This window comes from Plecotus auritus (assembly GCF_963455305.1).
Source record: "Plecotus auritus genome assembly, chromosome: 3".
In the NCBI taxonomy this organism is placed as follows: domain Eukaryota; kingdom Metazoa; phylum Chordata; class Mammalia; order Chiroptera; family Vespertilionidae; genus Plecotus; species Plecotus auritus.
Window position 1 is genome coordinate 2,629,996 of NC_137772.1, and position 22,259 is coordinate 2,652,254.

At 60.8% G+C, this 22,259-nt stretch overlaps 1 protein-coding gene across 6 annotated transcripts in view; it reads right to left on the bottom strand.

Annotated features, from left to right (window-relative positions):
- DLGAP2 (DLG associated protein 2) overlaps positions 1 to 22,259 on the bottom strand; it is a 282,363-nt gene that overhangs the window by 120,286 nt on the left and 139,818 nt on the right. For 5 of the 6 annotated variants that reach the window (XM_080659612.1, XM_080659611.1, XM_080659609.1 and 2 more), the window contains one exon: positions 21,204 to 21,236. The exons of the other annotated variant lie outside the window; for it this stretch is intronic. In XM_080659612.1, coding sequence (XP_080515738.1) covers positions 21,204 to 21,236 — 33 coding nt within the window. The remainder of the gene's footprint in view (positions 1 to 21,203; positions 21,237 to 22,259) is intronic. 6 annotated transcript variants of the gene reach the window in all.

Below are 22,259 nucleotides of genomic sequence, written 5' to 3' on the forward strand. Positions count from 1 at the left end.
CGCCTGTGAGCCCCAGGTGAGGACGTGGGCGGGCAGGGCTGCCGGGTGGCCGGGGCTGGGGGACCAGTGCAGAGGCCCCCCTGGGGTGCAGCCTGACACCACCCCCCTGGCCCCCCCACGTGAATCAGGTTTCAGCCACCAGCTGACCTGACGTGGAGAGAAAGGACCTGCCTGATGAAGGCGCCTGTTTCCGCCGGGAGCCTGTCTTCCCTTTACATTGGATTTAAAGTTGCGTTTGTCTTGGTTTCTGGGGAGAAATACGACGTCTATTCACAGAGCACGTGCGGGAGCCTTTGCCTGGCGGCATGAGCAAATGGGCGTTGGTGACCGTTAAACAAACGTGTGCACAATATCCCGCTTAGCCGGCCTGCGGAGCTCAGGGCAGGGCCACGGGGACTCCGAGGTGTGCCTGGCCCCGGGCCGCTCCCCGGCGCCGCTCCCTGCGAGCCACGCCTCCCTCTGGGGCCTGGACGGAAGCTCACCTAGTCGGAAGCTCACCTGACGGCGGCTCGGGGCAGGCAGCCGCTCTCGGGCACCTGTTTGACATCCCTCCACCAGCTTAATATCAAAGCTTCGTGTTAAATGTGACGGGCACAGCCCCGCCGCGCGCACAGTGCACAGGGCTGTGTCCGCGCGGGCTGACGGCGGGGAATGGCCCGCCTGTGGGCTCCCTCCGGGGGTGCGTCCTGAGGGGACCCCCAGGGAAAGAGCCCGACACCCCCTCCAGCCCCTCGGTCCCCATCGGTTCCACAAGCGATGGACCGGCTGGCACTCCACATGGAGTGGTACCGCTCAGCCGGGCCACAGACCACACTTCCCGCTAAAACGCAAGGTACGCCCACCGGGGTGACCCGGGGCCCCCACAGCACACGAAGGACCAGGACGGGGAGGCAGCCCCGTGGCGCCGAGTCCAGCCGGTGCTCCAGCCACATGGAGGGCATGGTCTGCCCCCCACTTCGCCGTCGCCGTGACCGCAGGGCCCACCACTCAGGCCTGGCCCCTCCCACACTCCCACACGCGGACACCAGGGAGGGCTGGCTGGACGCTGTGCCCTGTGGCAGATGCGCCCGCGTAGGTCCCGACCCCGTTCCCTCCTGCCTGCCCGAGCCCTTGGACCGCTCCACGGAGCTTCCTTCCCAGGTGAGCTGCTGTGACCAGGAGCCCGAGGCAAGCGCGCTGTCTCATGTTTTTTATTTTTATTTTTTAAAAAATATATTTTATTGATATTTTACAGAGAGGAAGGGAGAGGGATAGAGAGCTAGAGACATCGGTGAGAGAGAAACACCGATCAGCTGCCTCCTGCACACCTCCCACTGGGGATGTGCCCACAACCAAGGTCCATGCCCTTGACCGGAATCGAACCCGGGACCCTTCGGTCCGCAGGCCGACGCTCTATCCACTGAGCCACACCGGTTTCGGCTGTCTCGTGTTTTTTAGATCTTAGCTGTAGAAAGTATGCCCCGGGTCCCCTTCCCCTCCCAGCATGCTCCTTTGCTTCCCAGCCCCAGGGGGCCCTCCCACAGGCGCCCCTCACCCCGGGAATCGTCTGCATTTGAAGTGTCTGTGATTCCAAGTCCTGCAGGCCCCACACGGCGGGGGAGGGGGGACTCTTGGTGAGATGGGAACGCCCCTCCCCCCCAACCCCAGGGCTCCTGTGCGCCGATGGAGCTAATCACACCAAGACCAGAAGACGGCCGCGCTCAGTAGGTGCCCGTGTGATGTTTTACCTCCACTCCCATCGCTAAGGGAAACCAGGCATGGGGAACCCAATCGCTGTGCCGTGTGCGACCTGGGTATTCTCCTACTAGCACCCAGGCGCTTGTCACTTACAAGGCAGAACACAGGAGAGCTTGTGTGGAAGGGGAGCAACGGCAGAAACGCTTTTTCAAGAACGGGAGACTCTTTGGTCTGGGATCCGGGAAGACGCTGCTTTCATGGTTTGGAATGTGCTCTCGGGACACGCCGAGATGGGTCGTCACTGAATCGCAGACGCCGACCTGTGTTGCCGGGCCCAGACGGTGGTCTGTGCCGACGTGGAAAAGGTCCCGTGATGCCCAAACAGCGGGGCTCGGTGCCCACGGAAACAGACGCAGAGGTGCGGGCAGGGCTCCGACGCTCCACGGACACCCCGGCTGGCGGGGCCCCAGGGCCAAGGCCGGACTCCTGGTCGCCCCTCTCAGCTCTGATGACCGATGGACGGCAAACAGTATTGGACGCGTCCCGCGTAAAGGCACAGCAAGCTTTTTCTTCGCTCTGCCGACCCCGCCCACCTGTTCACCCTTCGGAGAGACGGGAGGCTGTTGGGAAGAGGCTGGGCGTGAAATCTATGTGTATAAAAGCCTAAGCGACTGGCCGACCATCCGGCAGCTGTGATTGCTCACTGACCACCAGGGGGCAGACCAGCCGTGGGCAAACTACAGCCCGCGGGCCGGATCCGGCTGTTCTATCCGGTTCTCTTGCTCTCCCCTCCGCTCCTTTACTTTGAATTTATATGAGTTCACACAAACACTCCATCCATGCTTTTGTTCCGGCCCTCCGGTCCAGTTTAAGAACCCATTGTGGCCCTCGAGTCAAAAAGTTTGCCCACCCCTGGGGCAGACGCTCAACGGAGGAGCGGAAACCACAGGCATGGAAACGTGGGACAGACTGATGACTCTCAGAGGGAAGGGGAGAGGGGGGAGGGAGAGAAGAGACGAGCCAAAGATCTTCTAAGCATACTAAAGGCCCGGTGCGTGGATTCGTGCACCGGTGGGGTCCCTCGGCCTGGCCTGCGCCCTCTCGCAATCCAGGACCCCTCGGGGGATAGCGGAGAGCCGGTTTCGGCCCGATCCCCGCACTAAAGAATAACTGAGGAGCGTGACCAGGAGGAGCACAGGGTCGCCGGGTGGGGGGACGGGACACCCACCTGTTTACCACAAGTCGCCCTCGGCCTCACAGGCAGGGACCTGGCTGTCCCGTGGAGGCAGCGCTGCATTTCCCGGGCATGTCGATGGAGGAGGTCTCAGTTGCTGCCGCTGAATGAGCGGTGACCCCAGGTCAATGCGAGCACCGGCCTTGCTATCTCACCCTCAGGGTGAAGCCGTGAGTCCCGGCCGTGTAAAGCGTATACAAGGCTGCCGGCCCGTGTGGCTCCGTGGTTGAGCATCGACCTATGACCCAGGAGGTCACGGTTCGATTCCCAGTCAGGGCACAGGCCCAGGTTGTGGGCTCCATCCCCAGTGTGGGGCGCGCAGGGGGCAGCAGATCCACGATTCTCTCTCATCATGGATGTTTCTCTCTCTCCCTCCCCCTTCCTCTCTGAAACCAGTTTTTAAAAAAGTATCAAAAGGTGTTTCATGTAATTAACACAATGAATATTTATCAACCACCTTCTTTCAGGCATCAAGAAAACATTATTATTTTTTTTTAAAGCCCCACCTTCAAGGAGGTCGAAGTCTAGATACTGAGGCTGACCCATAAAATACTGATTACACAGGGTGATCCGCAAAACCACCCAGAAACCTGTGACTACGGGATGAACGTTAGCGGAGGGGTGAGTGCTCAGCTCATCGGAGGAGACCCTGATGGACAGGTGACACCCGACCCGTGTGGTAAGAGGAGGTGTTTCCAGGCAGAACGTGTGGGGGACCAGCCCCGACGGGGGGCGGGGGCGGTGGGCACTTCGCTGCTTCCCGGGGCCTCACTGGGCTCGTCGAGGTGGGGGCGAGCATTTGAGGTTTGGCCTTCCAGGGTTTCCCCACAGGCCTGTCTCCTAACTGCAGTGACAGCTTGGAAGGCATGACGGACTCCAAACGCCGACGGAGCGGGCGCAGCTGAGTGTTTCCTGGCACCTCACTGACTGCAGCCTGGCGTCCTCGCTGCCCCGCGGCCCGGTGTCTGCTGACCCGGAGGCGGGGGGTGGGGGGGCTGACTCGCCCAGGAACCCGGCGGGGGGGGGGGGGGGACGGGCGGAGCAGGTACAGATTCCCACTCACAGAGTCAGAGCTGGTGCGGCTTCACCATGGAGGTTGCACCAGGAGGCACAGGTTAAAGGCTTGCGTTTAGCGCGTCCGTTTGCTTCGTTACTTGGGACGCTAAAGGACGAGTCTAAGAAAGCGGGTTCCACGAAGGAAACATGAGGCACTCCAATGTACCCGAGCCCAGATCATCACAAACACAAGGGGTCGCTCCTGTTTTTCCCCCGGAACCCCAAAGTCAGAGTCGCTAAGCTGCAGGTTTGTGGACAGGGAAACGGAGTCCCGGAGAAACCCCACCGGCGTAGGGCGACTTTGACACCTTCTGCGGGGCCTGCAAGTGCTTCTGATGCAGAGGCGGACATGCGGACCGGAGACCTCCTGCGGACTCGCGAGGCCGGGCGGCCAGCGCACGTGGGGAAAGTCACTCGGGACAGGACATGGAAGCCGGAAGGCCCTCCCCATGGAAGTCCACCGGCCAAGTGCAGGGACTCCGGCTGCGGGACCCCTGGCTCTGCTCGGGAAAGACCCCAAAACAGTCCCGCGGCTTCACTGGGCTCCAGGACCGTGTCCGAGGGGAGGAAGGGGAGAGGCGCCAGAGGAAGCTGTGGTTAGCCCCGCACAGCCGGAACTCGGGGCGTGGGGCGGGTGTGCGACAAAGGAGAGGGACTGGCGGGGAGAGGCCACCGAGGGCTCAGCCCACAGAGCTCACACTCGCTACAGTAACAAGAGGCCTCGGAGCTCATGCACGTGTGGAGAACCGGCCACTAGGTGGGTCTTTCCTGGTCTCTGCACCTTCCGGACCTCATGGCTTCCCAGGCTCCACCTTCCTCCACCCACACCTGCCCATCTGGCTGGCGTCGCCGTGTAAAGTGCCCTCTATACGCGGATGCTCCAGACCCTCCTCCCGTCCGGCTGCTGAGCTGGGATCTGCACCCTCCTGAGCCCACAGTGTCCCTGTGAGGATCTCCCTCCTCGTACCCCCTCTCAGGGACAGACCCCTCAGACACTGAGATTAGATGGGTCAGTCATGCACCGTAAACCCACCCCAGTCCACCACTCTGAATTGTTTTATGCGGGGGTGGGGGAGGGGTCTCCTTCCCTGATGTGCAATAACCTCCGGTTTGCCCTGCCCAGTTCTAGAGCCCCTCCCCCCTTACTCCCAGGTTACCCCCGGGGTACTCCCGGCAGCACCCCAGCAGTGTCACCCCTGAGCCCTGGGGGGAGCTGTCTCCAGGGCATCCCTCAGGGCCCCACACACCTGCCTCCACAGCCTCCGACCTGCCCACTGTGACCACGCCCCAGGGACACCCAGCTCTTGGCTGCTCCTCCTGTGCGCCCCCCCACCCCACCCCCGCCTCCCTGACACTCGGTAATTCCCTGCCTGGGACCTTCTTCCTTCCTCCAAGCATCTGGAGTCTTGCTTCTTGCCTCCCTTCCACGTCTGCTCCCAGCAGTTCCACAGAGAGGTCCCGCCTTCCTACACCAGCTGCTCCCCAGCCACTCGTCTCTGACCTCCTCACGCACCGTCGGCTGTCACGCTCACTGACTAACCCTCCCTGCCCTGCAGAACGCAAGCCCCACGGAACTGGCGCTTTGCCTTCTTGCTGCTGCCAACTGCGTGCAACGAACGAACGGTCTGCTGGCTCTGCACCGGCCCGTGCTGCCCCATCCAGTCCTGTGCTGAGCGGGCTGGGCCGCCGCCAGGCGATAGGTGGTGGATAGACACACCGATAGCGGATGCGCAGGTGGCAGCCACAGACAGACGTGGACAGGGACGGCGATCGCTGAGAGGGAGAAGGCACTTCCCGGGTGCCTAGATCAGACGTGATTTCTCACCCACCCCCCGCCAGCTGTGCCTGCCCGGTGTCTGACGGGATTCGAGTCCGAGTGGGTGGGCCTCCACTCCCCGGGGCCCATTCACCAGCACAGATGGGGCAGGGACGGGGTCCTGGCTCCTGCCGGGGAGCACATCCCTCCGCAGCTCACACAGCTCACGGCAGCCACAGCCGCAGCCGCAGAGCCCCTGACGGACGGGCAGGAAGTGAGGCCATGGCCACGAGGTTCCCAGGTCCCTGCAGAGCCCCCCGGGTCCCTGCAGAGCCCCCCGGGTCCCGGAAGAGCCCCCCCGGGTCCCTGCAGAGCCCCCCGGGTCCCGGCAGAGCCGGAGCTCGCGAGCCCGCCTTCCGCGCCAGCACAGCCTGGCGGCCCTCCAGCCCTCCGCGCCCCTCTCTGCTCCAATCAGGACAAGAGCTTCCTGTGTGGCCCGAGCCCTCAGGGACACACAACCTAAATCCCCAAGAAACCGCCGAGGAGGTCCTTGATCGACCCCCATCTTACAGGGAAGGAACATCAGTGCTCAGCTCCGACCTCCTCCTAAAGCCACGGGGCCCCCTGAGCCCCGACAGGTGGTCAGAGGGCATCTTCCACTGCGCGTCCTAGAGGCGGCGGGGCGGAGACACATCCCCTCCTGGGGGCGCTGGCGGCTGGAGAGGACTGTTCCAGGGAACTTGGGAGGACGGCCCAGTGTCCGCTAGTCCTCACACGCACGCCTTCCCCCTAAGTGCCAAGTGAGGGCTGTTTCTATTACGCTAACCCAACGAGGGGCGATTTCACAGGGAAGAAACCGGGTCAGAGGCACGGGTTGCTCTCTCGGCTACGCACACCAGCAGGAAGGTACTGCCCATCCCGTGATCAACACTCGGGGGTGGGGGGGAGGCCAAAACATCTCGAGGGTGGAAACAGAGCCTGAAACAAAACACAGTTCGTGTGGGGATCTCGCCAAGCGGAACCTAGTGCTGAACTCCCCCCTCAGAGGCCTCCACCCTCTTCTGCTGTTTTCTATCAGCTACTTTGTAACGGCTCCTTAATCACCTCAGAAACATTGTAACGACCCCGGCGCCCGATGCCGGGACGGGGGGTGCAGGGGCCACGTGATGAGTGTCTGATCAGGGCGAACGTATTTTATTTTTTAAAAATTTTTTAAAAAAATATATTTCTTTATTGATTTCAGAGAGGAAGGGAGAGGGATAGAGAGAGAGAAACATCAATGATGAGAGAGAATAATTGATCCGCTGCCTCCTGCACGCCCCCCACTGGGGATCGAGCCCACAACCCGGGCATGTGCCCTTGGCCGGAATCGAACCCGGGACCCTTCAGTCCGCAGGCCGACGCTCTATCCACTGAACCACACCGGCTAGGGCAAGGCGAACATGTTTTAGCAGCCCCGACGGGGAAATGGCACGGTAGGCAGCCACTCCGAGACGTGTCTGTGCGGTGCCTGTCTCGCGCTGAGCCGTGAATCGTGGGTTTTGAGGAAAATCGCCTTTCCCCGTGCCCTGGATCCGGCGGGGCTCACACTGAAGGCCGCCGCCCGTGGACAGCTCCCGGCGGCTCCCCTTGTGACGGGGCGGTCCCTGTCTGTGCCACTAAGGCCTCCCCTCGCTCCACAGCTCACAGGGAAACAAAGCTAACCGCCCCGGCTTCAGTTTAATTGAACAAAACGATTAGGAAGATCGTGCTGCGGTTCAAAGCCAGGAAGGAAGTCTACCCGTTCAAACAACGAAACTGATGACAAATGTGCGAAGCTCAGTGTCGCTGTCCGAAATGATTTGTGGAAGTGCTTGTGTGAGTTGCTAGAAGCTGCCGTGAGGAGGTATCACCAACCGGGGCAGCGGGGTGGGGGGGGGGTGTTTCGCCGAGGGAAGCGTGCTCTCTGCTCCCCGAGTCCGGAGGCCAGTCTCAGAGCAGGGGCCGGGGGAGCGCCCCCCAGGGTGAATGCGTAGGGTGGGGGAGCGGAGCGGGAGGGGCCGGGGGAGCAGGCGGGGCCAGCGGTGAACGCTCCACGAGCGTCCTTGCCATCTTAATTGCCCTTTTCTTGACTCAGCGTTGGCTTGTCTGCAGCCGCTGTGAGCGTCTGACTGCGTCCCAGGGCCGACCGTGTGTTTCCGACGGCGCCTGCCTGTGCTTCTGTGGGAGGACAGGCCCTCGGAGCCACGGACTCCACCCTTTCTCTGTCACTCCTGTGCCTCTTTTTCTGAATATATGTTTTTATGGATTTCAGAGAAAAAGGGAGAAAGAGAAAGACAGAAACATCAGTGATGAGAGAGAATCCTGGATCGGCTGCCTCCTGCACACCCCACACTGGGGATGGAGCCCGCCACCCGGGCCTGTGCCCTGACCGGGAATCGAACAGTGACCTCCTGGGTCATAGGTCGATGCTCAGCCACGGAGCCACGCCGGCCCAGCGCTCTCCTGCGCATCTTACGTTTCCCTTCAGAGAAGCTGGACCTGTCAGGGGAGGGGCACGGGGGCCGGCACCTCTGCGGGCACTAACAGATGTTTGGATCGTTGCCAACTGGATGAGAAAACCTCAAGCACTTCATAGAGATATTTCCTTCATCATTAACGCGGCTGAGCATCTGTTCATGTGCTTAGGAATCGTTGTTACTCTTTGTGCAGCGAACTCTGCCCCGTCAGCAAGCCCGCTGAGCGCAGCGACTGCAGAGGCACCAAGCCCTCTCCCTCAGCGATGGAAGACGCGTCCTCCTGGCTCTAACTGCAACCGGGGCCTGCCTGCAGGAGGGCACATGCGGGGGGACACGCTAGGGAGGAGGGCACTCACAGGGGGAGGAGGACACACAGAGGGAGGAGGGGCACTGGGGGGTACACACAGGGGGAGGAGGGGACTCACAGGGGGAGGAGGGGACATGCGGGGGGAGGAGGGGACACTGGGAGGGACACATGGGGGGAGGAGGGGACTCGTGGGGGGAGGAGGGGGCATGGCACTGGGGGGGACACACGGGGGGAGGAGGGGACTCGTGGGGGTGGAGAGACCACACGGGGGAGGAGGGGACTCACCGGGGGAGGAGGGGGCACGGCACTGGGGGGGACACACGGGGTGACACGCGGGGGAAGCGGGGACATGCAGGGAGAGGAGGGGACACTGGGGGGGACACACGGGGGGAGGAGGGGACTCGTGGGGGGAGGAGAGACCACCTGGGGGGAGGAGGGGTCACTGGGGGGGACACACGGGGGGAGGAGGGGACTCGTGGGGGGAGGAGAGACCACCCGGGGGGAGGAGGGGACACTGGGGGGGACACACGGGGGGAGGAGGGGACTCGTGGGGGGAGGAGAGACCACCCGGGGGGAGGAGGGGACACTGGGGGGGACACACGGGGGGAGGAGGGGACTCACAGTGTGGGGGCGGGGGGAACCACAGTGCAGAAGCCCAGCGGAGAACAGGTGGTTTGCAGAGGGCTGGCCTAGTGTCGGGTGGGGGGGTGTGTGGGCCTCCGAAGGTTTGCGTGTGATGTGGACTCACTGCTTCCCCTTCCTGCTTGTTTCCTCAGACACTGACTGACGCCCTTCTTGGAAACTTTAGAAGATACAGTGGAACCTCATTTCTCGGGTTCCGGAAGGCTGTTCGAGAAGCGATTTGTTCAAAGACCGAGCCCCTTTCCCATCAGAAATCACGTAAAGGGAATGAATCCGGTCCAGGCCCCAATGACCGAGCCCTTTTCCCATCAGAAATCACGGAAAGGGAATGACTCCGGTCCAGGCCCCAGTGACCGAGCCCCTTTCCCATCAGAAATCACGGAAAGGGAATGACTCCGGTCCAGGCCCCAGTGACCGAGCCCTTTTCCCATCAGAAATCACGGAAAGGGAATGACTCCGGTCCAGGCCCCAATCCGAGCCCTCTTCCCATCAGAAATCACGGAAAGGGAATGACTCCGGTCCAGGCCCCAGTGACCGAGCCCTTTTCCCATCAGAAATCACGGAAAGGGAATGACTCCGGTCCAGGCCCCAATCCGAGCCCTCTTCCCATCAGAAATCATGGAAAGGGAATGACTCCGGTCCAGGCCCCGATGACCGAGCCCTCTTCCCATCAGAAATCACGGAAAGGGAATGAATCCGGTCCAGGCCCCAATCCGAGCCCTCTTCCCATCAGAAATCACGGAAAGGGAATGACTCCGGTCCAGGCCCCGATGACCGAGCCCTCTTCCCATTAGAAATCATGGAAAGGGAATGAATCCGGTCCAGGCCCCGATGACCCTGCTGCTGCCCTTCCCACCTGCAGCACGTCTCGGGCACGAACCCTTCAACAAACGCGGTTTTCCGTAAATGCACCGCACCACGCCCGCGAGCCTTAAACCCGTGTGTCCTGCCTCGCTGCCTCGGAAACGCCCGGCTCCCTGCGCCCCTTCGCGGCTCCCAGCGGCTCCTCCGCTCCCGCCGCCGGCTTCACACGGGAGCAGCGTCAGCACTGGACGCCTCTGGACCGTGCGCGTCCCACATTTCACCCGCGCACACGCACTCTCTCCCTCGTTGCCTGGGAAATGCTTTTGTCACACGGAGGCATCGGCACCAACGGGTTGTCCGTCGAACACCGAGGTTTCCGTCGACATCCGAGACATCATGTCTGGAACTGCTTGGCCAAGGGCTGACTGTGTGACCGGCGGGTGCAGCACCCTCAGCTGGCTCGAGTCACGGCGAGGAGAGCCAGGCTTCGAGGCTGCCCCGGCCCCGGCCCCGTCCCCGAGACGGCAGGCCCCACGCAGCTCGGGCTGTCGTGTCCCGGGACATCCAGTCTCCGACGATCCGGGCCCCTGGCTTCCCGGGCCCCTGGCTTCCTGGGCTCCTGGCTTCCTGGGCCCCTGGCTTCCCGGGCCCCTGGCTTCCCGGGCCCCTGGCTTCCCGGGCCCCTGGCTTCCTGGGCCCCTGGCTTCCTGAGCCTCTGGCTTCCCGGGCCCCTGGCTTCCCGGGCCCCTGGCTTCCCGGGCCCCTGGCTTCCCGGGCCCCTGGCTTCCTGGGCCCCTGGCTTTCCGAGCCCCTGGTTTTCTGGGCCCCTGGCTTTCCGAGCCACTGGCCGGTGCTTGCACGTGACTCCTCACAGTGAAGGCGCCAGGTGGGGGTGGTCAGCTGGTGGCCACAATAATGTTTACAATGTGCAACACCTGACCACTGAGTCAGGGCACGGACCCCCTCCCCTTAGACTGTCCGACGAAACACAGCGACAGCCGTCGGGCGTGAAGGAGTCAAACCCACACCTCGCTTTCTTGTCAGGTGGGCAGGGGTTGTGCTTGGGGTGCCGCCGCGTGTCGGGGATCCTCTGTGCACCAGGAGCTGAGAACCGCTGCTCCGAGCCCGGGAGCCTGCTGGGAAGGGCGGCGACCCCGGGGGCAAGCAGCCTCACTCACTCGAAGCGGCGGACGTCCGATCTAAGGACTGTCCCCCGAGAAGCGGCCGGACGTCCCGATCTAAGGACTGTCCCCCGAGAAGCGGCCGCTGGGCTACCCACACAAACAAAACCCCGGGACCACCTGGAGCCAGGAAGGAGACTCGGTCCGGGGGTGCGCGGGCTCCCTCATCCACACCAGGGCACTGGCCTCGGAACTGAAACAGTAACGGCTCGAGAAACAGCCGGTGCGTACTGCTTCGTCGGAATCTGTGAACACTGAAGAGGGAGAACACGCTTTCTGCAGGTGGGGAACGCCCGGCCGGCGGGCCGCATGAGGCCCGTGAAATCACGTGGTCTGGCCCTGCCAAGGCCTTCGGGGTGAGTTAGTTACATGTCTGACCAAATAGAGCAGGCTAGTGTTTAAGCTGATAATTCTGTACGGCCCGCGAGTGACGTTATACATATCCAAACGGCCCTTGGCAGAAAAAAGGTCCCCACCCCTGCTTGAAAGGAATACAAATACCGTTACACACACACACACACACACACACGTGCACACACACACGCACATGCGTGCAGAAAGCCACCTGTGGTGACAATGGCATCTGCTGCCAGCGACAACGGTTTGTTGCATACCCAACACTGCACGGCACTCCTTTATGTAGATGTCGTATGGCCGCCCATTTTCTGAAGGGGAACTGAGGCCGGGGCCACCTGAACTTGTCAAGGGCAGGGCCTGAGTCCTCACCGGTACTCTGAAGGCGGTAACACTGTTCTGAAGAGGGTGACACATGTGATAACAGGTCATGTCTCATGAAGACTGTGGTCTGCAGGTCAGAGGCCAGGAGCAGACTCTGTTTGCTTACGGAAGACCAGAGGCCCGATGCACGAAATCCGTGCAAGAGTAGGCCTTCCTTCCCCCGGCTGTCGGCACCGGCTTCCCTCTGGCACCGGGACCCGGGCTTCCCTCTGGCACCGGGACCCCGGCTTCCCTCGTAGCCCCAGCTTCGTCCAGAAGGTCGTCTGGAAGGATGTCCGGTCTAATTAGCATATTACGCTTTTATTATTACAGATGGCGCCCGATCTCCGACTCCATTGGCTGCGTGCTGACAAGGGGCCAGCGCTGCTGCCGCCGGTCTGTCAGTGGCCGGCACAGCGGAGATACGGCCCATGCCTTCCAGGCCTTCGTAGAGGCCGGAGGAGGTCAGTCCTGTGACAAGCTGGTGTGCGTGAGCCGTGTCCTAGCAAAGGCCGGGGGCGGGGGGGCAGAGGACGCCGCGTGGCCACGGCGGGCTGCCACCTGTGCTCTCACCACCGCCCGGGGCAGGTGTGGCCCAGGTGGCCGGGCCCACGCGCTGGGGGAGGGTCCGGGCTTCGGAGCCGGGCTCGCACGCCCGCAGGACAGTGTCTGTCGTAAGCACGCTGTCCTCAACGTCTCCTAAACCCGGGGCTGGCGGCACAGCTGCGCACCTCTGTCCATCCATCGGTCCTCTCTGGACTACGGCGGAGCTCGCTGAGAACGCCGCCGCCAAGACATTTAGAAGGGAAATGCTGGCATTCCGAGACGAGCCATCCCTATAGCCGAGATCCAGGTGTTTCCAGAAAAAATAGCTTTTCCCACCCACGTCCATTCCTGTTCCCCGTGGGGACCTCCGACAAGGAGGTCGTGAACTCTCCGAGGGACACAAATCCCGGACGCAAACGTACGTTCTCATCATGCGTCTCGCACGGACCGCCACCTGGCCAGGTAGAATCCGTTCCGCACGTAACCGGCACGCGTGGGCCAATGCCGGGTCACGCAGGTGAGGTGGCCAGCAGCTCCCCGAGGCGGGGGTTCATGTGGAGATTCGGCCAGGAAAAGAGATGGGCAGGAACGTGGAAGGTCAAGGCCACAGAGGGAGGGGGAGGGGTTTGGGGACGAACGGAAGAACAGGGAGACACGGACAGACAGACGGACGGACGGGTGAGGTGACGATTGTGGGTTTGATCGGCTGTCGCTCTGTCTTGGAGAAACCCGATTCCTCCGTGTTAATGTTGGAGCCGGCGGACGTGGACGGTGCCTGCCTTCCCCTCACGTCCGGCCCCGTGGCCCTGAGAGGGTCATTTCAACGGCCCCTTGGACGCACTTTGGAAAGTCGGGCCGTGGACGGACAGCGGACGTGACCGCAGCACCCGGGAACCCGCGTCCTGGGAATGGCGCGCTCGGCCACGGGCATGAACGGGCCACGTGACCCCGGCGCCTTCCTGCCGGTGCGAGGACCGGCCAGCAGCGATCCTTAAACACGTCCCCCCATGACCAGAACGTCACGCACGTGCCGCGGAGAATGGGGGATGTGTGAGAGCGAAGGGGAGGGAAACACGGGAATTTAGAGTCCGTCTGGGGGGACGATCGCGTCTCCCGTCACCGCCCAGGAACTCCGTGCGGCCACGGGGGAGCGAGCCCGGGACCGCGCTCCCGCGCTCACCAGACGCTCAGCGCCGCAGCCCCTGCCGGCCCACGGGCGGCTTCCCGATTACTTGCTGTGTAACGACCTCGCAGTGCACACGTGGGCGGCGAAGGCGTTCTGAACGTTTGCTCGTTTCCACGGGCAGACGCCCAGGACGGAGCCCCGAGGCCGCGTCCGGGCGTTTTGAAGATGCTCACTGGGTGGCAGAGCGAATTCTCACTAAATGCAAGTCAGCGAGTCAGCTAAGGCCTCGTCAGCACCATCGCTGTCCCTGCTGCGAGTTAGACGCCAAACGGAAACTAGAACGAGGGCAAAGCGGGGGGGGGGGGGGGGGGGGGGGGGGGAAGAGGGGGAGAGGTGGGGGGAGCGTCCGGCTGACCGACTGCCCTGCGCAGCCACAGAGTTCAGGCAAGTTCGCGCCGCAGGGAAGTTACGGTTTTATTTTATTTTATTTATTTTATATTTTATTTTATTAATTTAATTTAATTTAATTATTTTATTTTATATTTTATTTTATTTTATATTTTATTATTATTTTATTTTATTTTATTTTATCTTAAAACACCTCGCATTTAGTACATCAGCACCCGAGCATCAGGCTTTTCCTTGATAAACGGAGGAACTGGGACGGAGACAAACCCGGGGTGGCTGGCTGGTCCCGGCGGCACCCTGCCCAGCAGCCACAGGCCTGACACCGGCTTCTCCCGGGAGAATCAAAGAAGCGCGTGTGGCCGACACGCAGTCCCCCTGTGATCCGCTGTGACTGGCCGGGAGGGTGCCCCATGGCGCCCGCCAGCGCCCCTCAGATCCGGCCTGTCTGGGCGGCTGCTCTTCACGAGAACCCCGGGGCTGCGGGCTGGAGCAGGCCCCTGTCACGGCTCCCGGAGGAAGACGAAGCCGCTGGACCGCCGGCCGCCCCTGGGCTTCTGTTCCAGGACCCGGCTCAGCCGGTGGCCTCAGGGCTGTGTGAGCAGCCGGGCGCCCAGGGGGCAGGGCGGGGAGGCACCGTCCCTGGGGACACGCACTGAGCCGCAAGCGGTCCGCGCTGCCTGAAGGACAGGGAGCCGGGCCAAGGTCACGGTGCAGGGAGCCGGTCTGCAGACGGCTCCGCAGGGAACCGGGCCGAGGCCCTTGGCTCAGACGCAGACTGAACACTTGGCAGGAGGCCCCCGAGCCGCCGCGTCAGCACCGCCAGCGTCTGCAGGACACGGGCTGATCCACGGCCCACGAGGCAGGTGTATTTTAGGTGAGCTGTTCCCACGTGCCAGACGCCACGATAAGCACTTCCCACGCGTGGCCGCATTCGGGCTGACAGCACCCTCGGCCGGCACCGTGTTCCCATTCCCCCATCCCCCCACCCCCCGGGAGGCGGGAGGCCGTTCCCACCGAGGGCACAGCCGCCTATGACAGTGGTTGGCAAACTCATTAGTCCACAGAGCCAAATATCAACAGGACAACGATTGGAATTTCTTTTGAGAACCACATTATTTAAACTTAAACTTCTTCTAACGCCACTTCTTCAAAATAGACTCGCCCAGGCCGTGGTATTTTGTGGAAGAGCCACGCTCCAGGGGCCAGAGAGCCGCAGGTGGCTCACGAGCCGCGGTTTGCCGATCACTGGACTACGAGATTCAGCCGCATCCTGCCAGCTCCAGACCCAAGTCCCCGACAGCCGCAGCCAGCAAAGCGGGGAACCTGCACCCCGGGAAATGCACATGGTTTTGAGTGTCGTTTCGGGGAGACTTGAACACCCCCTCAGCCCTGGGGGAGCCCTCGCGGGTCCCACGTACTGGTCTCTGGAGGCAGGTGACATCTGCCCACAAGAAGGTGGCCCAGGAAGCCGGCCCGAGCCCCTCGGCAGCCTGGGCCCCGCGCGCCCCACGTCCCGCTGAAGTCACGCCAGCGCCCTGCCTGTGCCCTCCTGCCCACCACGCGTGACCACCTCGCCTGCCCCGTGCCCTCTCTGCCAGACAGCCCGCTGCTCCCCAGCACACGCCCCGTCCCCGGCGTTAGTTCCGTTCCTGCCGCGATGCGCCCGCGCTACCCGGGGCGGCGGCTCCTGATGCGGGAGGCGGCAGCTGTCCGCTGTCCGCTGTCAGGAAGGGCAAGTGAAGAGCGGGCGGGTCTCACGCCGCCCCCGGTGGGGGCGCCCGCGTCGGCTCCCCGCAGCACGCGGGCGGGAAGGGTGGAGGGTCAGCGGATCACGGCCCAGCTCGCAGCCGGTTCAAAACCTCAGACAGGGGCTAGGCCAGGGGTGGGCAAACTTTTTGACTCGAGGGCCACAATGGGTTCTTAACCTGGACCGGAGGGCCGGAACAAAAGCATGGATGGAGTGTTTGTGTGAACTAATATAAATTCAAAGTAAAGGAGCGGAGGGGAGAGCAAGAGAACCGGATAGAACAGCCGGATCCGGCCCGCGGGCCGTAGTTTGCCCACGGCTGGCCGCAACTCCAGTTCCGCTGACCTGTGTTCAAGTTAGGGTTTGCGCCAGCTTCGTCCTTACCAGGGCGCTAACTGCCTTGTTTTGCTTCACAAAACCCAAGTCATTATTTTAGACTTCAGGAAAATGGAGACGTCACATCATCCTGTTATTCCCAACCAAGTGAGCAGGACGGTGGGGACCCCACAGCTCCGACGCTCCCACAGCACACAACCGCCGAGCGACGCTCCTCGGGGCGCCCCGTCCTTCTCGGCCGGGACTGGTTTCCAGGGACTAATTTGAAAGCCACAGCCGCCTTGCCGCAGCCGATTGGCCCGTAGGAGTGGCCCAGGTGCTACATTTCTTCCCATCTCCACTGTCAGGGAAACGGGGACCAGCCCATCTTCTAGAGCCGTGGTCGGCAAACCGCGGCTCGCGAGCCACGTGCGGCTCTTTGGCCCCTGGAGGGTGGCTCTTGCACAAAATACCACGGCCCGGGCGAGTCTATGTTGAAGAAGTGGCGTTAGAAGAAGTTTAAGTTTAAAAAATGTGGCTCTCCAAAGAGATTTCCATCGTTGTCCTGTTGATATTTGGCTCTGTTGGCTAATGAGTTTGCCGACCCCTGGTCTAGAGCACCTTTTTGGTCGCCACCTTTTCGGACCTCACGGGTCACCCGTCGTCCGCGACCACCGCTTGGCGACCGCGGGTCTAGAGTGTGTTTGCAGAAAAGTACAGGCTGTAAGATGTTTGAAAATACCCGGCCGGCGTGGCTCAGTGGTTAACGTCGACCTATGAACCCGGGGGTCACAGTTCAATGCCAGGTCAGGGCACGTGCCCGGGTTGCGGGTTTGATCCACAATGTGGGGTGTGTGGGAGGCAGCCGATCCATGGTTCTCTCTCATCATGGATGTTTCTCTCTCTTTCTCTCTCCCTCTCCCTTCCCCTCTCTCTAAAAACCAATAATAATAAAAAGACGCACCGTTTCCTTCCGCACACATTACCTCACGTGAGCCTGGTCCCACCCAGAGAAGACGGTCAGTTCAATTTTGTTTGTTTGTTTTGTAAATCCTCACCTGAGGGTATTTTTCCGTTGATTTTTAGAGAGAGCAGAACAGAGGGAAAGAGAGAGAGAAACAGCGATGTGAGAGAGACTCACCGATTGGTTGCCTCCTGCACGCGCCCTGGCAATCGAACCCGGGACCCTTGGGTCTATGGGCCGACACTCTAACCACGGAGCCAAACCGGCAGGGCTCTAGCAAATGGTTTTAGCAAATGAGACTGTTCTTAGTACATTTTAAACTTTTCCTCTTCCGGCGCCGGGGCCTCGGCCTCGGGGCGTGGACCAGAGGAAGCTACTGCCCGCGCTCTCTTTCAAAACGCGCCGCCGAACTGTCTGAATAGGAAGAAAGACAGGGACACATAGGACAACATGTCCCCCCAAGACAACGGGCCCCCACAGCCGTCCAACTAGCAGAAGCCTCGCCCCGACCCGGGCAGGCAAGCTGCGCATGGGATCCACGTTTTACACACACTGAAACCCAAGTTCTCAGCCGAGCCGGCCGCACCCTTGTCGGGACGCACAGTGGCGGGCTCCGGGGTCCAGCATCCCATACCCGTTGCTCCTGGCCTCCCCGCCTGACAGAGAGGATCCTCAGAAAAGGCGCTAATTACTCCATCTGCGGCCGCCCACAGAACCGCTCGCCCCACAGAACCGCTAGCCCCAGAGCGAATCCTCAAGTGCGAGTCGGAGTCTCCCATTCCCTGGTCCACACGGAGGGGCCGCTGGCCATCCCCACGGAGAGGCTGGGGAGCGCGGCCCTGACCTGGGATGTGGGAGGCCCGCGCCCAGGCTGGCTGGCGGCACACCCCCCCCCCCCCGCCCCCCCCCCCCCCGCCCCAGCTCTGAGCCCTCCCTGCGACCTGTCACGAGTTAACGGATAGAAGCTGCGGAAGAAAACTGAACAAAGCGGCTGATTTCCGATTCCACTCACTGCGCCCAGCCAGCTCTCACTTAGGCTAATTACTTAAATGATTTAGCGCCGCATGAATATTCATGCCTGGCGCTTTTCAAACACTAACGCACAGCTGAGACCATGCCATCCCGTCCCTCCCCCCTCCCTCCGACGTGGGGCCACGCCACCTGCATATCTGAGCCCAAAAGGCTTCAGAGAATCGCAGCAGAGACGGGGGGAGGGGTCCGTCCAGACCCGCCTCCAGGGCCCACTGGGTCACGCCCGGCCAGCAGGGCCCAGCCCGCGGGGGACGGCGTCGTGTGGCCTCGTTCTAAGTATTTACCTGGATCTGCCTGGGCTGGTCACAGCGCTGCCAGTGCGTCCGCCCGACGACACTGACACGCTTCCCCTTCCTCTCGGGCACTGTAACCTCTGGGGCAGGCGGGCAGTGTGTGGGGGGTGGCCTGGCGGTCACAGCAGAGCGGGCGCGGGGAGCAGCCTGAGACCGTCGAGGATGCAGCGTAGCTGGCGTCCTGCAGGGGTTGGGCCCCAGGCTCTGGCCGGGCCCGCGACGCTTGGGCGGGAGGACCGGCCAGGCTGCAGGCTGCGTGGCCACCGAGGTCAGCCCGGGCACTCCAGTCTGACCCACGACTGTGACGCCCACAGAAACATCAGCACCCCTTGCTGAGCAAGGACTTCCAGGGAACCACCAGCCCTGTCCCCTCCCCGCCACCGCCCAGCCGAGCTGTGCTGACGTGCTGGACACACCTGCTCTTCGCGACAGGAAGCAGCGGGACCCACACTCGGCACACGCCGCACAGAGCACGTCTGTGAGCAGACACCGACGGCTCCACTGCGCGGTGAGGACGTCAGTGTCCACGGCCCGGGAGACACGGCACAAGCAGTGTGTGTGTAAGTGTGTGTGTGTGAGTGTGCGTGTGTGAGTGTGTGTGTGTGAGTGTGCGTGTATGTATGAGTGTGTGTGAGTGTGTGTGTGAGTGTGTGTGAGTGTGCGTGTGTGTATGTATGAGTGTGTGTGTGTGAGTGTGTGCGTGTGTGCTGTGTGTGAGTGTGTGTGAGTGTGCGTGTGAGTGTGTATGAGTGTGCATGTGAGTGTGCGTGTGCGCGTGTGTGTGCATGTGAGTGTGCATGTGAATGTGCGTGTGTGTGAGTGTGCGTGTGAGTGTGCGAGTGAGTGTGCGTGTGAATGTGTGTGAGTGTGTGTATAGTGTGTGTGTACATGTCTATGTGTAACTGTGACTGTATGTGTATTAGTGTGTATGAATGTGTGTGTGTCAGTGTGTATAGGTGTGTGCATGTGTGTATGTGTATGTATGACTATGTATATTCGTGTGTATATGTGTGTATGTGTATGTATGAGTGTGTGTATTAGTGTGTATATGTGTGTGAGTGTGTATGTATGTGTATTAGTGTGTATATGTGTGAGTGTGTGAGTGTGTATGTGTATGTATAAGTGTATGTATTAGTGTGTATATGTGTGAGTGTGTATGAGTGTGTGTATTAGTGTGTATATATGTGAGTGTGTATGTGTATGTATGAGTGTGTGTATTAGTGTGTATATGTGTGAGTGTGTGTATATGTATGAGTGTGTATGTGTATATATGAGTGTATGTATTAGTGTGTATATGTGTGAGTGTGTATGAGTGAGTGTGTGTATTAGTGTGTATATATGTGAGTGAGTGCATATGTGTATGTATGAGTGTGTGTATTAGTGTGTATATGTGTGAGTGTGTGTATATATATGAGTGTGTATGTGTATATATGAGTGTGTGTATTAGCGTGTATATGTGTGTGAGTGTGTGTATATGTATGAGTGTGTGTATTAGTGTGTATATGTGTGTGGGTGTGTATATGTATGAGTGAGTGTGTGTATTAGTGTGTATATGTGTGTGGGTGTGTATATGTATGAGTGAGTGTGTGTATTAGCGTGTATATGTGTGTGAGTGTGTGTGTATGAGTGTGTGTATTAGTGTGTATATGTGTGTGTGTGAATGTGTGTGAGTGTGTGTGTATGAGTGAGTGTGTGTATATGTGTGTATATATATATATGTGTGTGTATGAGTGAGTGTATTAGTGTGTATATGTGTGTGAATGTGTGTGAGTGTGTGTGTATGAGTGAGTGTGTGTATATGTGTGTATATGTGTGTGTGAATGTGTGTGAGTGTGTGTGTATGAGTGAGTGTGTGTATATGTGTGTATATGTGTGTGTGAATGTGTGTGAGTGTGCGTGTGCTGGGTGGGTAACAGCATTAAACAAAGCGGAGCAGGACGCGGGTCCGTGCGGGAAGGTCGGTGGCCATGGAGCTACAATGAGAATTCACAGCGTCCCGGGGCCTGAGGGCATGGTTGTCGGACCTTGATCGTCCCCAGACGCCTCCCGGGGCCTCCCAGGCAGCGGCACCCCCTGACCCCTCTGCAGGGCCGCCGGGCAGTCAGCAGGCCCAGAGAGCACGTCCGGGGACGCCAGGGGCCCAGAGTGTCGCTGTCCACGCCGCAGTGACGCTACGGCTTTAACGTGCGAGTTAACGGCATCATCGCGGCCGATCTGAGCATCTCGTTCTGGAAACAACCTCGAAAGGAACCGGAAGACTCTCACGTCCCAGCCAACCCGGTCGCGGGGAACCCACGTCTGACGGAGCCTCCAATTAACCGCGCGCTCGGCGGGCACTGGGCGGCGGGCTGGCCTCTCCCGTGGCCCCAGAGGTAGCCCATCGCTCAGCTCAGCTCACCTGCCTCTTTCTGCGGAAAGCTCTCGGCAGGGAACGCTGGGCCCTGGGCCCCGTGGCGGGTGTCCCCACCTCCCCTCTATCCTCTCATCCATCACCGCCGACAGGGTGGAGGTCGGGGCGGAGTGAGCGCCAGCACACTCAGCTCCACGCTGCGGGCGTCCCGACAAGTGCCGCCGAGGCTGACACTCGAGTCGCAATTCCCTGTCGGGCCGGGGCTGCTCCGGGTCCCGGCCGACCCGCAGCCTCGGTCACTGACAGCGGGACTGGCCTGGGGCTCACCTCACCGGAGCCCCCCTCCCCCGCCCCGCTGCTGATGTATTTATAGCCAAGAAACGCGTTACGTCTCACACTGACAGGTGTGAGCTGGAGAAAACCAACCCAACTTCTAACCGCAAGACAGGAAGCAAGCCGCGAGCTGGCCGTGCGCCAGCCACCTCCGGGGCCACCTCGCGTCCGCACGCCGCCCGCCCCGTCCCCTCCATCCAGCACCGTGCACACTCACCTTCCGGCTCCCCGCACAGGGTGCACTGCGACTCTGCGGGGGGAGAGAGAGAGAGAGAGAAGCGTTACTTACGGCTTACGGGCTCCGTCACCCTCACACGCTCAGCAGCGACGGCGCCAGCCGCTCCCAGGCAGACTTGGGGCTCGGCCCAGGGACAACCTCCCCACGAGGAAGCGCCCTCCTGCACCCACGTGGATGCAGTCACAAAACCACCGCTGGCGGATGCTTTATGTCTCACGCTCTCTTAACCAGCGCGCGCTGGCGCATGCGGTGCACACGCTACAGACACTGTCACGCCTGCATATGGCTGGATACACAGATCACGTTGCTGAAGTCAGACCAGTCTATTTTATCACTCAAAAAAAGGTTTTTAAATGTATTTTTTTCTATTTCAGAGAGGAAGGGAGAAAGAGAGAGAGAGAAACGTCAGTGATGAGAGAGAATCATGGATCGGCTGCCTCCTGCACGCCCCCCACTGGGGATGGAGCTCACCACCTGGGCCTGTGCCCTGACCAAAATTGAACCCAGGACCCTTCAGTCGCAGGCCAAGGCTCTACCCGCTGAGCCAAACCAGCCAGGGCATCACTCAAATGTAACAGGGAAACCTCACTTTCTGTCTTCTTCAGGCACACGATCACAAGCAAAGGGTAAGATAATGTTTCGGAGGAAATGCCGGAACACGCAGGGGTGGCCGGAGGCTCACGGAGCAGCCGGGACTCGCGCCGGGCTCTGCAGGAAAGACTGGATGTGTAGGGGTCACAGCATTGCCCTCTGGTCAGAGAATACACACGCAACAAGATTCACACGCAATGAGATTCACACGCAACAAGATTCACATGCACACGAATCACACACGAGATTCACATGCAATGAGATTCACACGTACATGAAATTCACATGCACAAGAATCACACACAACGAGATTCACACGCACACACAAGGTTCACACGCACACGAGATTCACATGCACACGAGTCACATGCACGCGAGAGTCACACGCACACGAGGTTCACATGCACATGAGACTCACACGCACATGAGTCACACGCACACAAG